General features: G+C 36.9%; 1 protein-coding gene across 1 annotated transcript in view; it reads left to right on the plus strand.

Moving 5' to 3' along the window:
• Positions 1-16,036, plus strand: part of LOC128379245 (uncharacterized) — a 24,396-nt gene extending 8,360 nt beyond the window's left edge. Inside the window, exons 19-41 of the mRNA XM_053338869.1 lie at positions 35-276; positions 1,750-1,909; positions 2,150-2,206; positions 9,695-9,782; positions 9,956-10,102; positions 10,240-10,365; positions 10,816-10,959; positions 11,307-11,453; positions 11,537-11,683; positions 11,763-11,800; positions 11,957-12,037; positions 12,151-12,180; positions 12,272-12,434; positions 12,525-12,638; positions 12,719-12,894; positions 12,999-13,193; positions 13,493-13,696; positions 13,787-14,028; positions 14,127-14,193; positions 14,605-14,696; positions 15,139-15,298; positions 15,584-15,640; positions 15,956-16,036. Coding sequence (XP_053194844.1) covers positions 35-276; positions 1,750-1,909; positions 2,150-2,206; positions 9,695-9,782; positions 9,956-10,102; positions 10,240-10,365; positions 10,816-10,959; positions 11,307-11,453; positions 11,537-11,683; positions 11,763-11,800; positions 11,957-12,037; positions 12,151-12,180; positions 12,272-12,434; positions 12,525-12,638; positions 12,719-12,894; positions 12,999-13,193; positions 13,493-13,696; positions 13,787-14,028; positions 14,127-14,193; positions 14,605-14,696; positions 15,139-15,298; positions 15,584-15,640; positions 15,956-16,036 — 2,958 coding nt within the window. The remainder of the gene's footprint in view (positions 1-34; positions 277-1,749; positions 1,910-2,149; positions 2,207-9,694; positions 9,783-9,955; positions 10,103-10,239; positions 10,366-10,815; positions 10,960-11,306; positions 11,454-11,536; positions 11,684-11,762; positions 11,801-11,956; positions 12,038-12,150; positions 12,181-12,271; positions 12,435-12,524; positions 12,639-12,718; positions 12,895-12,998; positions 13,194-13,492; positions 13,697-13,786; positions 14,029-14,126; positions 14,194-14,604; positions 14,697-15,138; positions 15,299-15,583; positions 15,641-15,955) is intronic.
• Positions 16,037-16,282: the final 246 nt, after the last annotated feature.

Consider the following 16,282-nt stretch of genomic DNA (forward strand, 5'->3'; position numbering starts at 1 on the left):
GTGTTTTTAAGATACTCCTTATGTGTCTCCACAGCTGGCCTGCACTGTTTTTGCAGGGTTACTCCACTTCTTAGTTACTGCAAGTTTTGTGTGGATGCAGCTTGAAGCCCTACAGCTTTACCTGCTGGTCCGAAGGCTCTCCAAGGTGCAGGTGATCCAGAGAGATGGCCTCCCCAAGCCGCTTCTCTACCTGGTTGGCTACGGTATTCCATTTGTGATTGTGGGTGTTTCTGCACTGGTGTACTCTGATGGATATGGTGTCACTGAGGCAGGGAAGTGAGTATAGGAAAAATAGTAATACATGCTCTCAGTCATATTCTCCTGCATATCAGATTTGCAGCAAGTTGAGTTTGTTCTTTTTTGCTTATGTTGCAGGTGCTGGCTTTCAAGACGTCACAATTTCAATTGGGCTTTAACAGGCCCTGTGTTTACTGTCATTGGAGTGAGTATATTGCATGTTATTAATTTTACTGTATAGTTTTCAATACAATTACAATTTTATAGGGGTTCCTTAAACTTCAGTTTGTCTAAACACTATTTACCTAACATAAAACCCAGAAATACAAGCCAACATGCACTGAAAGACTAACTTTTTCAAAAATATTTTGTTTGGCATCATACAATATATTTCTTGGAGCTCAACAAACGTAACTTAACATGGTGCGTTGCAAGTTGCCCCTATTCATTTTTCATAGCACATGAAGGATTGTGGAATATTAGGCGACATGGGAACTGACCAAAAACACTAAAAAAAGGGAGGGATTGAAAATGGAAACTTGATGCAAAGTGCTTGGAAACTCTGAAGTGATTCACCAAAAAAAGGAAAGAGAAAAAGAAAGAAAAAGTGGTGCAGTGATGTGTTTAATTTAGCTCTTCTACTACTCTACTACTGTATCCAGTAGTGGATACATTTCTGAAGGGGAGAAATATAGTTTCTGAGATTCCTCTTTTGTACAAAACTAGTGTGCTGCATCGCACAAAGTCATGTGAATTGTTAGATAAAGTCGTTTATTTACACAATATTTGTTGGCTAGCAAGCTACACACTATCTTGCAGGGCGCTGCCATTCCCACAGGCTTTGTTGCAGAATGTTCTTTTTCATTGGGTCTCCACCATTAGCTTCAACTCATTCAAAAACACCTCATACCATTAGCAGGTGTATTTTGGAAATGCTCTTTTCTTCCATCTCAACTCTGCCTCTGTGTCTTTTCATTTTCTTAAAGCTTAATTGGACAGTGTTCTGTGCTACATTATGGAGTCTGAGACCCACCTTGGCCAACATGAGAAGTGATATTTCTCAATCCAAAGACATCAGGTACGAGTGCTCAAGATTGTCTTTGCATATAAATGACAAATATGACATTTGTGCCTGGATCATCCAGTTTGACTCATCAAATAGAATAGATTAATTACTTGATGGGAAGTTGAAGGGGCCAATTTATGAGCATGCAACAGTACTTGAGCTGTATATCATTGGGTTTACTACATAATAGTCATTTGGATGCATATAATATTGGCCACGTACTTTATAGAATACAGACAGATACACAGTTTTGATTTCTAAGTCAAATTTTACACAATAGAGTGAAAAGGAGTGTGTACTACTTATTCTATAGTGCTACTGCTACGACTACTAGTGTATTTGTTGAATTATTTTGACTGTTAAAAATAGACTGTATTCAGTAGACATCAATGTTTAAAAGGTTGTATTTTTTAAGATGAAAACAAATAAATCCTCATTGTTTACAGGTTGATTTTGTTCAAGATCCTGGCCCAGTTTGTCATACTGGGCTGTACTTGGATTCTAGGCCTGTACCAAACAAACCTTTCCTTCCAGGTCCTCTTCATTTTCCTCAATTCCCAGCAGGGAACCTTCCTTTTCATTGTACACTGTCTGCTCAACAAGGAGGTAATCTTAAGCTCCATCAGTCTCTTCTTTTCTATATCTTGCCTTCTTGCAAAAGTCAAATAACTACCCTACTATCAAGGACTAACTATGAAGAGAATATGAATGAATGTTGAAAGATTCAAGACCCTTATTCAGACATGTTCACTGAGCTGAGAGCACTGAGAGATTATTTTTTAAAGCTTGTCTACAAATATCTGTACATCTCCTCTTTTTCCTGAATTGTTGATTTGTATCCAACAGGTGAGAGAAGAGTACAAAAGATGGCTGACATGCTCTTGTGGAGAGGATCGCACTGTGGTGAGTCACCGGAAATAAAACTCTCAATAAATAGAAGTCTCAAGCCTAGTCATTAAAAAAAATGTATCACAGAAGAGTTTCTCACTGTTGCTACAGACTAATGTAAAAAGTGCAGAATTTAACCACAACACACATGTTAATGTATTCATGATTATTGTATAAAATCTTAATTTCTGTTTTTATATGTTATTGTTTGTATTAGCCCTATCCATTTAAACAACACATATACTGATTATGGTCATTTATTTCAGGAGAAATGTGCACCTTCAGTCTCTGAGGAACAAACCTGAGGAACAAAAAAATCAGGGGAGAAAAGATGATGAGTAATCATGGAGAAGAGAGACAGAACAGAGACAAAATCATCTATATTGTCGTGTCAAATATCAAAAAGTCCAAAAACAATTCAATCAAGAATCACCAGGAGTTGTCCAGCTGAATGCAGTTAGAGTTTTATTGTCGACAGCAAAACCCGGAATCACAACACACAGACAGAATCTATGTATAAATGACACAAAGAACTAAAATTTGGGGCATCTTTTATACTGTCAATATTGCTGACCCTTGCAAAAATATTCAACCACCCCCATTGTGTGGTGTACTTACAACCAATCAGCTTTCTTTAAAAACACATGATCTCATTCCCTTGGCACCTTTTCCTATAAGATGGCTGCAAACATGCCCTAGTGGCTGCTGTATTCACTCCATGGTTTGCAGGTGTATCGGGTCCTGCATCGGGTCCTGAGGAGCCTTTTGGCTTTCGTCATCCTCGGCCTTGAGTTTTTGTTTTTTTCTACCCTGTGTAACCCAATACTCTCCACAGCTGCTGTTCAGCTAACTCAGCAGATCTACCACAGGTCACTTCAAGTTCAATATTGCCCAGTTACTTTTCTTACTGCATTCTTTTTCAATAATAATAATAATAAATGTACAGATTATATTTAATCACATATATTATGGTTTTCTATACTTATTCAATCATAAAGTACTTATTCACTCAGTAGTTGCAGAATCACATATACTTCTTTGTTTAACATAATGCCTTCAGATTTGATCATCTTTAGCATACGATGGTCAACAATCAAGTACCCTTTTAACAGATACAACATTGTTCATTATTAGTAATTATCACCAAGATTTCACACTACAATATCAATATTTTATTCATGTTTACAAATAACAGTTTTATGAATGCTAAAGGTGACCTGTATTTCAAACACCAATGTCTACAAATGTATTATTGTATTTCTATTATTGTTGTAGTTGGCCAAGGACTTGTATTTTGAATTTGTAATCAGGTTTATTTTGGCTTTTAAAACAGTTCCATAAGTCATGTTGTTTTAATGCCATTAATTCATATTATTTTGATGAATACTTTTGAAAATGCAAAAAGGTTGTCAACAAAAGGTAGAAAAATCATGAGAAAACAATTTTCCTGTCTTTTTTAGTCTCGAAAAAAAAGATGAATGATAATAGGTGAGTAAAGTTTAATTTCTAGTTGTTAAATGTAGTTTTTTGATAAATAAATGGTGGAAATGTGTTAAAATTGACATGTTGCCTTGAGGCAACACTGTACCATTATGGAAAATTGCAAACGCTGTACTATTATGGATTCACAATTTGGTATATATTTAGGTATAAATCTATGATTGCTGACCATTTTACTCATTTTTGTAACTGTTTAAAACTGTACATTATGGCTTTATTTCTTATTGGGGGTTTTCTTCATTGTACATTCAACATTATTGAAAATGATTTCAATGATTTCACTGAATTTTTAAGTAGAGATTGAATGACTGAATGAATATACTGTTAAAAAGCATGCTGGTCATCATATTTGTCTTTTTATCTCTACAATTTAACCTATACAGTTGATGTTAATTGTAGTAATGTAAGGTTCAGGCTATTAAATGGTACTGTAAGCTATAGTACAGTGGACCTGTTGAGGCTATTGTGTATTTTCAAAGTGTTTTAAATCTTTTTTTTTTTTCAAATTTTGAAACAATTTTAAACATATTTAAAAAAATACCTCTCTTTTTTCATTCCTTGCCATTAGTACAGCTTGGTTCAAGGCAACACACCCCAAAAACTAGTAGGCCTACCCCCCCCCCCCCCCCCCCCCCCATTTATTTTTATTTTTTGAAAATGTCTTTAGATTACGTTTATTTACTCTATTTTATGGCAAAAACAACAACAACAATAAACAAACAAAAATAAAAACAAAACATCATAACCTTTTTTTAACAACTGGTATGATTTTGCACACCATAGAGGGTACGTGGTGCATGACATTGCTTACACACGTTGCAGAAATAAGTGAAGCTTTGAGTGATAGTCAACAAATATCTGCAAAGGAAAAAAAGCACTTCTAAAAAGCCTTATTTTCAGAAAATAAACCCCTATTTTTCAGTTTGTATTACCACAAAATAGTAGTACAAGATGCTTTTCTGTGTGTATGTGCATATCCGTCCATGTGGTGCGTTAACGTGCATGTTACTCACTTGGGGACTCGCACAGTGTAGCCTATTCAGTGCCAGAGGAACTGCTGCTCCCCTGTAGGACGAACACATCCACAGATTTTTTTTTAGCGGGCTTTATCTCAGCAGTGGACCAGCACCAAAAAGTCCACAGCGTGTTTTAAACTTCGTCACAGCTGCATGGCATGATGGGCTGAGGTAAATAAAAGAATACAACTGTCTACATGGTTATGGAGAAAGACTATGCACTGAAAGCTACCATACAATTTGACTGTCATACGTTTACAACAGGGTATGTTATGGCACAACAAGACCAGACTTATTATGCATTATAGCAGTACCGTCATAACCACAGTCTATGGTCATAACTTACCAGCGACGTCATGATTTAGCCTCTGTGTTGCCTTTGCACGTCAACAGTTGTTTCAGACAAGCTGGCTTCACTGTTAAAAACAGCAGAGTTGCGTTAATGATAAGCTTCATCGGACTCTATGAATTAAAGGCACTCCAACTGTAGCGAACGAACGACTACAAATGTAATGTAGTTCATTAGCAGCACATTGAAGTTTCGGTTTAACTGGTGACCGTGTTAACTGGTGACTTTCTCACATTACATTACGTAGGTCTTCTGAGCACAGTTTAACTTACATACATCGTTAAAATTTAGATGTTAAACACAGATTAGTATGTAATTAAAAGGGATTAAACTACTGTTACAGGCTTTTTGGAGAACACAAATCCAGTGCTTATGGTTGCTAGTGTAAGATTCGATTTATTTTTCATGAGTTTTGAAATGAGGACATTTCATTTGAAGACAGGGAGTAAGATGAGATTTATTTTTGTGAATAATTGTTTTAAAGAATATATATAATTTTGTTATTGGTTGGATGTTTTAAAATGATTTCCATAATATGGAATATTAATATTAATAATATTATTTATATTGTTATTTAGATTGGGAACTACTTCTTCTTATATAGTTTGTCCTTAGGGTTTACCGTAGTTTAGATTGGGCAGAGTAATACCATAGACTGTATAGAAGAAATGGACGTAACATCCGTGACGTCACCCATTGGTTTGTGGACTGCTGCTCGGAAGCCAATAGTTTCGAATCTGGGCAGCAGCATCTTGAAAATATCAGGTGCATGCTAGGAAAAATAAAAACACGGATTCTACTTATATGGGCATGAGGTGGGGCCATGGGCGGAGGTGGGTGGAACGGGGAGGTTACGATTGCTGGATCTCGAGGACATTGTGCAATCAACCTGTCAATCAGGACGTAGCCACGCCCTAATGCATACCCTGCTTTATCGTCAAATGTAAAATCAGGGAGGGCAACATTTCACAAATGAACATCATTGCATTGAAGAAGGCTTTAAACTAGCGATTGAGAACATAAACACATTTTGAAAACATTTACTGAGGTTAGAAATCAAGTGAGAAGCTGGTGAATTCTCCATTGACTTGTATAGAGGCGGAAGTTCTTTTGACACCAAAACGGTCGCCCCCTGGTGGTCTTTTGCTAGAATGCAGTTCTAAGTTACTTCCGTGTTGGCCTCATTTCAGAGGACCGGAACTCCCCACGGCACACAAAATGTCATGTATCAAGTTGTTGCCGGTGCCGCCATGGTGCCACTTGTCAAGATGCTCTGAACAAGCCGTATCCGTGCTGTTTCTTACCCACGACCCGGAATAGACTTAATTAAGGTGACGCTAACCTACACCCAGCGTTACACTAGTTAAACCGTAACACCGGACAATTCACTGTCCTGCACAATAACTACCGACATATTTGTTTTTTCACAACTGAAACACGTTTCTAAAGGACTTTTTTATATAGACTACCACTGAACACCGAATTCTTGTTTCGACAAGGGGACTACATTAATATTACAACATTAGTCAGAAAACGCAACATAAAACTTGCATAAAAACAACACTAAAACATTATTGAAACAGAATAACCAATTCCAATGATACTGTTGATGAGTTTAGTAATCAAAATATTGAATTGTTCACACTTCTGTGTAACAATGCTGTTAATTTAATTTGGCGGACTGTCGCAGTTCTTCTTTGTGACCACCGGAGGGCAGTGAACACCCATGGCTTTAACTATACAGGTCAACTGCTGTTGTAAGTACATAAAACAGAGACGAGCTATATGTGTAAGTTTAAGAGGGAAAAGAAATTTATAGAGGTATATGTAGCCTATTGCAGATGTGACTACTGGAAAGGATTACATGAGCCACCTGCAATTCCGTTGTACTACTTATACAATGACAATAATACAATGACTATTCTTTTCTATTCTATTCTATTCTACATGGCAGTTTGTTTTAAAGGTACATGTATATTATAGAGTCCCCTTATTATACTCTCTTATTAAATGTTATCCTTCATTTCAGTCTATCTGTGATTGTATAACAACTCAAAAATATCAATAATTTTCCACTGAAATTAGTCATTTGAAATCCCTTCTGTGTTTGTTTGGTAATATCCTGTGACACTAATGTTACATTATTTGGTCTACTCTGAATATAAATTACACACTTACATAATGATAGCCACTTTAGGTTCTCTAGATAATATATTTTCAATAAATATTCTATTTAATCTCTCTCATTCTTTGTGGTGCATGATCTTACTGCAGTATGCCTTCTCATAATGAACACAAACCCTGATCTTTCCCTTACCCTAACCAAGTAGTTTTTGTGCCTAAACATAACCAGACCTTAACCACAGTGTTGTCACATGATTAATATGATTATTTTTAACAGTGATTTGCCAAATGATGTCCTGCCGATTACTGCTGACAGAAGCAGCACATTAGGAAACACTCCCATGGATTGTTCTAGACTGCATGGTCAAACAACCTATTTGGTTGTTTAATTTGGAGGACTTGCTGCAATTCATACCTTCTGACTGTGAAACAGACGAGCAAACGCACAAACAATCTTGTTGTTTGCTTGTGAGTTATTTACATGCAAGCTTAAGTGCACCACCGTGTCACCGTTTTACAAGACAAACTGTAGGACAGGTGAAGCACGCACTTTCTCTCCTGGGTGTGTGTATCCACAGTAACTATGACAGATTGGTGCATGTGAGTCCACTTTTTTTTTTTACAGTTTATTTTTTCAATCTTAACTGCGCAAAACATATTTGTCATATAGCACCATTTTTTGAAAGAATTTCTATAACCACACATTTGACATTTAGCAGTTATGATTTGGTTTGACAAGAATCTATTTAATTCAAAATAAAACTTCAGCCTAAAAAAAGGAGATATCTTTTAAGTACAAAAGTGAAAAATACAGAATTTTAGAGCTAAACAAGCCTTCATTATGGTCATCAAGAACACCTACTAGATGTAAAGAATAGTTAATGTGTGTCTGACTCATGAAAACAAATATTCGGGACTATAACCAAAAGGTATCATCACTCGTGTACTTTGACACTTCAGTAGTTTGTCTTGTAACTTAAGTTCTTGTCTGTTGAAACAACCGGCAACTTAAACGATATGTTAATAAACTGAAGGTGAGTCTTCATAGTTTGTATTTCAGATTCATGTAAACGTATTGCTGTGCCCCACTGTTCCTCTCTCGTGTCCTGTCATGAGCTGTGTTACACTTAGTTTGCATTGTTTTTTGCATTGATGCCAAACCTTGTGAAAACAGTTTTTGGATGCTGTGCAAATTCCCTAAATGTGCTGTACGCATACAGTACATAGCTTCAGCAGTGATAATAGATGTTTGGTGAAGAAGGACCTGTCATGATGAACTTATGTGCCTCGTCACTTCTCCTGGGTGAGTTAATTTGTTAAGTTAATATGTTTCATATAATACATAATTAATTATTACATTAAATTACCAAAAATAGAGAGCACCCAGAAAGTGTATAACACCACTTAATATAGTCCTGCTAAGTCATCCTGCCTTTTTATTTTAATATCTAATAGGATACAATAGGATGCTTTTGAGTTGTTACTTTTTAACCAAATGCAGCAACATTTTTAAAACTTTATCAACAAAGTTTAAAAACACTGTATAGACTGAAAAACATATTTTTTGTAATGAACAGTGTTTTTCTTAACTAATTGTATTATAATTAAGGCAATAGACATTTTTTGTCTTACATATAAATTGAGTTTTTAATTGAATGCTTTTTATACTTTTAAATTGTGCTATTGTGTAGATTAAATGTTTGCATAATCTTAAGTGACATTTTCAGCTGACTGCTTTGCTTAAAAGCAATAACTCTTCTTTGTCTCTGTGCCTTAGGATCCTTCTTCATGCTTGGCCATTGTGATTTTCCTCCTGGTATGGATGATGTTCAAAATTTCAGATATAGATTCTGGCTATATTTGAACTCACATTTTTGTTAATTATTATTGATACTAAGTTTTTCTGTTTCATGCAGGTTCATGTGATGGATATCAAAACATAACTCAGCCATGGCGCAACAAAGCATTTACATCAACTTCCTTTACCGGCTACCCCAAGGATGATGTGCATCTTGTTGGGTCATGGTGGCGCTTCACAGGGATTGGTGGAGACCGAATCATTTCAAGCTGCTTTGGGTCCAATCTGGGTGGTTCATATTACCCCATCTATGTTCCATTTTCACATCCAACAGTTGAATCTGTAACTCCAACAACAGGGACTGCATATAATTATTATAGTTCGTGCAGTAGTTACGGTCGTACAGTGAGCATGGCTCTCTGTCCTGGAGGATTCTATGTATACAAACCAGAAAGTCACCCAATCACCCATTCGGCTTATCCAACCTGTAAGAAATGATTACTAATTGTTGTCCTTTGCTTTATACTTTAGTGTAGATAAGTCCCACTCAATGATATCCTCTAAACTACAGTTACAGGGATCTTTGTTTGTTTGTTTGTGTGTGTGTGTGTGTGTGTGTGTGTGTGTGTGTGTGTGTGTGTGTGTGTGTGTGTGTGTGTTATCTCTGTCTAGATCATTATGATTGTCAACCAGACTCCTGTGGACCACTTGCTCAGTGTAACACTGATGGAGGCTGCGTTTGTGTTTCTGGTTATGAAATCCCACCAACACACCTACCCACAGGGGATTCATATGGTTGTGTTGGTAAGTACATTCATCTCATTGTAATTGCTGTAAATTACAATGTGATTTATATCAACTGTATTCATTTTTCCCAGATACATTAAGATGCACATCATGCACACTTAAGGTCTGCATTTTGTGAGCATGTACTATATTTCCCATCTTCAAATCACATCTGTGACTTCTCTTGCCAGACATTGATGAGTGTCAAGAGGCTTCAAAAAACTGTGGTCCTTATTCCAGTTGTAACAACACTGTTGGATCATACAACTGCACGTGTCTGATTGGATTCAACCCAACAAATCCAGCATTACCAACTGAACATTCGAACCCATGCAACGGTATCATTTAAAAACAAAACATTCTGCTTTCATTGATTCAATCTCAAACTTTCTGTTGAAATGCAGTGACAATATTTTGTCCACATACCAGGTATATGTAGAAGTTTACATGATTGTGTTTTCTTGTTTCTTCAAAGATATTGATGAGTGTCTTGACAATGTCTGTGGTGATGATGGGACGTGTGACAACAAACCAGGAAGTTACGCATGTGAATGCCATGATGGCTACCAGATAGTACCCGACGCAACTCCTGTTTGCCAAGGTCTGCTACAATATACTGTTACACATCTCCACTAATCAGGACTAGCTGTGAACTGTTTTTTATGTTCTTTAAGCAAATACACATCTATTTCTACCTCAGAATTTTCACCAGAGCATTGTGTTCTTGAAGAAAATACAAACCGGTATTTTTGAAATTGAAAAAGTATTTTAGTTAAAGCTGTAATCTTAAGACTCTTAAGATGTGGCACAGTGTTGCATTTTTGTTGTTGTTTTACCCCATGATTGCTGGTATACTATGTGCTAAAAATGTCATGAATGGAATGCAAATATGTCCTTTAGATTTTTTCTGTGATGAATTAAGACAGATTTGGCTTTGTCAGCTGGACAGGGACAATTTACAAATCAAATTACCACATTAACATCATTGTTGCATAATGGGGCAACATATTACACATTTTAACAGCAACTATATTGACTGTTCCTTCCTCAGATATTGATGAATGTTTCAACTCCACTGTCTGTGGCCCTGACTCTGTTTGCACCAACACACCTGGAGCTCACACCTGTGCATGTGAAGTGGGGTACACACCAACTCAACCAGACCAGGAACCCAGCGAGAACAACATCTGCCTTGGTATTTTCATTTAGGTGTAGAGGAGGAGGTTTTCAGCATCTTGGAGCAGATGGAAAACTGCAATTTGATTGTCAACTGTGTAGGTTATAACAGAAAAGGGAGTCATACTGTACATACAGATGAAGTAGGTTTCAGTTTGGACATGTAATGGCTGAAGAAAACACAGCCATGAGGGTGCTTTCATTAAAAGCTGTGCTGAGAGAAAAATGTCCTGATATGGCATCATATGTAATATGGTTCAACTTTAAATATTTAGATTGTAGTGTGGCTCCATTTACATGTGGGGTAAAAATACATAAACAATGCTGTTGGTCCATTATTTTACTTGTAAAACATGTATTTGGCAGATATTGATGAGTGTGTGAAAGATCCTGCCATCTGTGGTCCTAGTTCCAACTGCACAAACTCAATTGGGTCTTACAACTGTACTTGCTTCATTGGTTATCGACTGAACAACCCAGATGTGATAGCCAGCTTGGCTAACCCATGCACAGGTGCGTGCAACTATTCGCTATTAGTCTGATTTCACTATCACATGTTTTACTATGTTTAACTAATGTGTTTTCTCACTCTACAGATATAGATGAGTGCAGTGAGACACCTGGTTTATGTGGTAAACAAACTGTGTGTACTAATGAACCAGGGACATTCTGTTGTTCTTGTCCGGATGGATTTTTTCCTTCAACAGGAATATTGTGGAAGATGGGTGTCTCATTTTGTCAAAGTGAGTAACTCATGTATAAAAAATAATTGAGAGAAATGACAATTTAAGCACATAAATGTATTTTCTGACATACTAACAGGTCTTCAAGATATTCTAGATGCAATTGTACCACCAGAGGTAAGCCCTGCCGACATAAACTGTTGTCTCTTTATTGTGCAATGGAAACACTGTGATTTTTTAGATTTTAGAAGACTGTACCTTTCTGTCATGGGTCAAATGATCAGCATACAGAGCAGAAATGTCAAATACACTCATCACACACATTTATTGCAGGGTCAGACAAAAGAGAGAGCATTTCTTGGCAATATGGATCAACAACTTAAGAACAACACTGGTGTCGTCTTACCTGAAGCTGTATGAAGAAAATGTTTTTGTTTTTAAAGTCATGGCTTGATTTCAGTAATATTCGATATAATATTCATAGCATTCTGTCTAACGTTTTTCACTCTGTCCTGTCCTTTTTGCAGACAGTGGCCAATAGCTTGTCTGCATCTATGGTACTTAACACCCAACAAAATTATTTAATGCTACTGATGTGTAGTTGTTATTTTATCCATTGCAATGATTTACATTCTTCAATTCCTGTAGGAAGTGTCCGGTGTTGGACCAGTGGCCAGGTCAGTCAGAGTTAGTAGTGAAGGAGACGGGGAGACTGGCAGTGTGATTCTGGGCATCTCAGACCGTCTGGTTGCTGCAATGGTGTCTCCAACTCAGAACCAAACCAGAAAAGCAGTGCAGACTTCTACAGTGGGTAAGAGAAGTTCCTTAGTCTGAATAAACTACATTTTAATTCTCAATGAATATCAAAGAAAACATACTTTAATTCCAATCTATTTGCAAGATTTGAGTCTACGTACCATGGGTCCTGGGAATCATGATGACATGAGTGTCCTCTTGTCTGCCAAAGGACAGACCATGGATATCAACTTGCAGTCTCTGGCTGAAAAGAACAATGGTGAGAGCGATTATATTATAAAGACCATGCAATGACAGATATAGAGAACATTTTTATTTATTTATGTTTCTTGATCTCAGGTTCAGCAGCTGTTGCCTTCATGACACTGACTGGGATGGAGAGTCTTCTCAGTCATCAGTACTTTAAAACAGAAAACAAGACAGAGATGAACTCGGACGTTTTCACCGCAATATTACCCTCAGTAAACCACACCAACCTCACTGAGCCTGTCAACTTCACCATCCAACACAAGAAGGTAATGCAGCATTAAACAAGCTAATCATTGCACACCCGCCTGTCCATCCATCCATCCATCCAAATTAAATGTGTTTAACTTTTCTGTTTCTCTTGTTTTCTCAGAAAGTCCCTGAATCTGGAATAGTGACTTGTGTGTATTGGGAAGATAAACATGAGAACAATAATGAGGCAGGAAAAGAGGGAGAGACGATGCGTTGGTCAGTGGAGGGATGTTGGGTTGCATACTCTGATGAAAACTACACAGTGTGCAGTTGCTCTCACCTTTCTACCTTCGCTCTCATCATGCAAATTGGAGAGGTATGAGATTCCTTTGTACTCAGTATAAGTGTATTTTATAAGTCAGGGACAATAGAGGACTAATTGATATGAAGATAAGTTACATGATGCACATACAGTATTGGACTTGATACATTTACACATGTTTGTCTGTCAAATTTCATTATTCTCACATCACATGATTAAAAAACTGGACATATGGAAGGATCAACTTTAAATAAGACATCAGATTAGACATCTGGTTTAAATCAGCATTCACATCTTCTAGTGTGTGTCCAATCTACATGTCTCTCTTTATGTTTTGTCTTTTGCTTTCTTAGCCTCCACCACAGAGTTCTTTCTTAGACTGGCTGAGCCGAATGTGTGCGATTGTCGGACTTTTCTTCTTTGCTTTGGCCATCCTCACCTTCCTCCTGTGTAGCTGGAACCCCAAGATCAACAACACAGCCCGACTTCATCTCTGCCTCAACCTCGCCTTGTCTCATCTGCTGCTGCTGTGGAATGACAGATATGTTGAACATGAGGTGCAGTAACACTAAGATAAAGATTTTTGTCTTTGTTAACAAAAAAATACTTCTTCAAATTTTTAAGATACTCCTTATGTGTCTCCACAGCTGGCCTGCACTGTTATAGCAGGGTTACTCCACTTCTTAGTTACTGCAAGTTTTGTGTGGATGCAGCTTGAAGCCCTACAGCTTTACCTGCTGGTCCGAAGGCTCTCCAAGGTGCAGGTGATCCAGAGAGATGGCCTCCCCAAGCCGCTTCTCTACCTGATTGGCTACGGTATTCCATTTGTGATTGTGGGTATTTCTGCACTGGTGTACTCTGATGGATATGGTGCCACTGAGGCAGGGGTGTGAGTAGGACAAACAGCAATACATGCTCTCAGTCATATTCTCCTGCATGTCAGATTTGCAGCTAGGTTGAATTTGTTCTTTTTTGCTTATGTTGCAGGTGCTGGCTTTCAAGACGTCGCAATTTCAATTGGGCTTTAACAGGCCCTGTGTTTGCTGTCATTGGAGTGAGTATATTGCATGTTATTAATTTTATGGTATGGTTTCTTAAACTTCAGCATATCTGAACACTATTTACATAACAGAAAACCCAGAAATACAAGCCAACATGCACTATCATGCTCAACAAACGTAACTTAAGATGGTGCGATACAAGTTTCAGTGCTAGTGAACTCTATCGCACAAAGTCATGTGAATTGTTAGATAAAATCACTTATTTACACAATATTTGCTAGAAAGCAAGCTACACGCTATCTTGCTCGCATTCCCACAGGCTCTGTTGCAGAATGTTCTTTTTCATTGGGTCTCCACCATTAGCTTCAACTCATTCAAAAACACCTCATACCATTAGCAGGTGTATTTTGGAAATACTCTTTTCCATCTCAGCTCTGCCTCTGTGTCTTTTCATTTTCTTAAAGCTTAATTGGACAGTGTTCTGCGCTACATTATGGAGTCTGAGACCCACCTTGGCCAACATGAGAAGTGATATTTCTCAATCCAAAGACACCAGGTACGAATGCTCAAGATTGTCTTTGCATATAAATGACAAATATGACATTTGTGCCTGGATCATCCAGTTTGACTCATCAAATAGAATAGATTAATTACTTGATGGGAAGTTGAAGGGGCCAATTTATGAGCATGCAACAGTACTTGAGCTGTATATCATTGAGTTTACTACATAATATTTATTTGGATGATACAATATTCGTTACATACTTTATAGAATACAGACAGATACACAGTTTTGATAGTCCAATTCAAATTTTACACAATAGAGTGAAAAGTAGTGTGTACTACTTATTCTATAGTGCTACTGCTACGACTACTATATAGTGTATTTGTTGAATTGTTTGTGACTGTTAAAAATAGACTGTAGTCCGTAGACATCAATGTTTAAAAAGTTGTATATGTTTTTAAGATGAAAACAAATAAATCCTCATTGTTTACAGGTTGATTTTGTTCAAGATCCTGGCCCAGTTTGTCATACTGGGCTGTACCTGGATTCTAGGCCTGTACCAGACAAACCTTTTCTTCCAGGTCCTCTTCATTTTCCTCAATTCCCAGCAGGGAACCTTCCTTTTCATTGTACACTGTCTGCTCAACAAGGAGGTAATCTTTAGCTCCATCAGTCTCCTCTTTTCTATATCTTGCCTTCTTGCAAAAGTCAAATAACTACCCTACTATCAAGGACTAACTATGAAGAGAATATGAATGAATGTTGAAAGATTCAAGACCCTTATTCAGACATGTTCACTGAGCTCTAAATAATAATGTGTTTGATTTCTTTTTAGTTTTTTTTTTTTTTACAAAAATGTTCAATTACTTTGTTAAAAATGATTTAAATTACATCTCTTCTTTTTCCTGAATTGTTGTTCCTGAATTTGTGTCCAACAGGTCAGAGAAGAGTACAAAAGATGGTTGACATGCTCTTGTGGAGAGGATCGCACTGTGGTGAGTCACTGGAAATAAAACACATTATCTCAATAAATAGAAGTCTCAAGTCTAGTCATTAAAAAATGTATCACAGAAGAGTTTAAAGAGTTTCTTTAATACATCTATTCCAACTGACTTTGTTCTGTTTGTGAAATGGATGAGCAAATCCCCCATGCTACAGACTGATGTAAAAAGTGCAGAATTTAACCACAAGACTCGTGTTAATGTATTCATGATTATTGTATCAAATCTTAATTTCTGTTTTATATGTTATTGTTTGTATTAGCCCTATCCATTTAAACAACACATACTGATTATGATCATTTATTTCAGGAGAAAGATGTACCTTCAGTCTCTGAAGACCTGGACAAGCCTGAGGCACAAACACATCAGGGGAGAAAAAATGATGAATAATCATTATGAAGTGAGCAAAAAACATGGAGTCAGTTTTTCATTCATGTTTAGAAATAATAATTTTATGAAGGCTAAAGGTGACCTGTATTTCAAACATGGATTTGTATTTTGAACTAGTACTCAGGTTTATTTCAGTGAGATGAGAAACCAGCAGATTAAAATGTGCTGGTTTCTCATCATTTCTACATTTTGTCCTTGTAACTTTCAGCAAATAACTGATTAATTTTTGATTAACACACATCAAGG

Source organism: Scomber japonicus, chromosome 18, assembly GCF_027409825.1.
Source record: "Scomber japonicus isolate fScoJap1 chromosome 18, fScoJap1.pri, whole genome shotgun sequence".
NCBI lineage: Eukaryota > Metazoa > Chordata > Actinopteri > Scombriformes > Scombridae > Scomber > Scomber japonicus.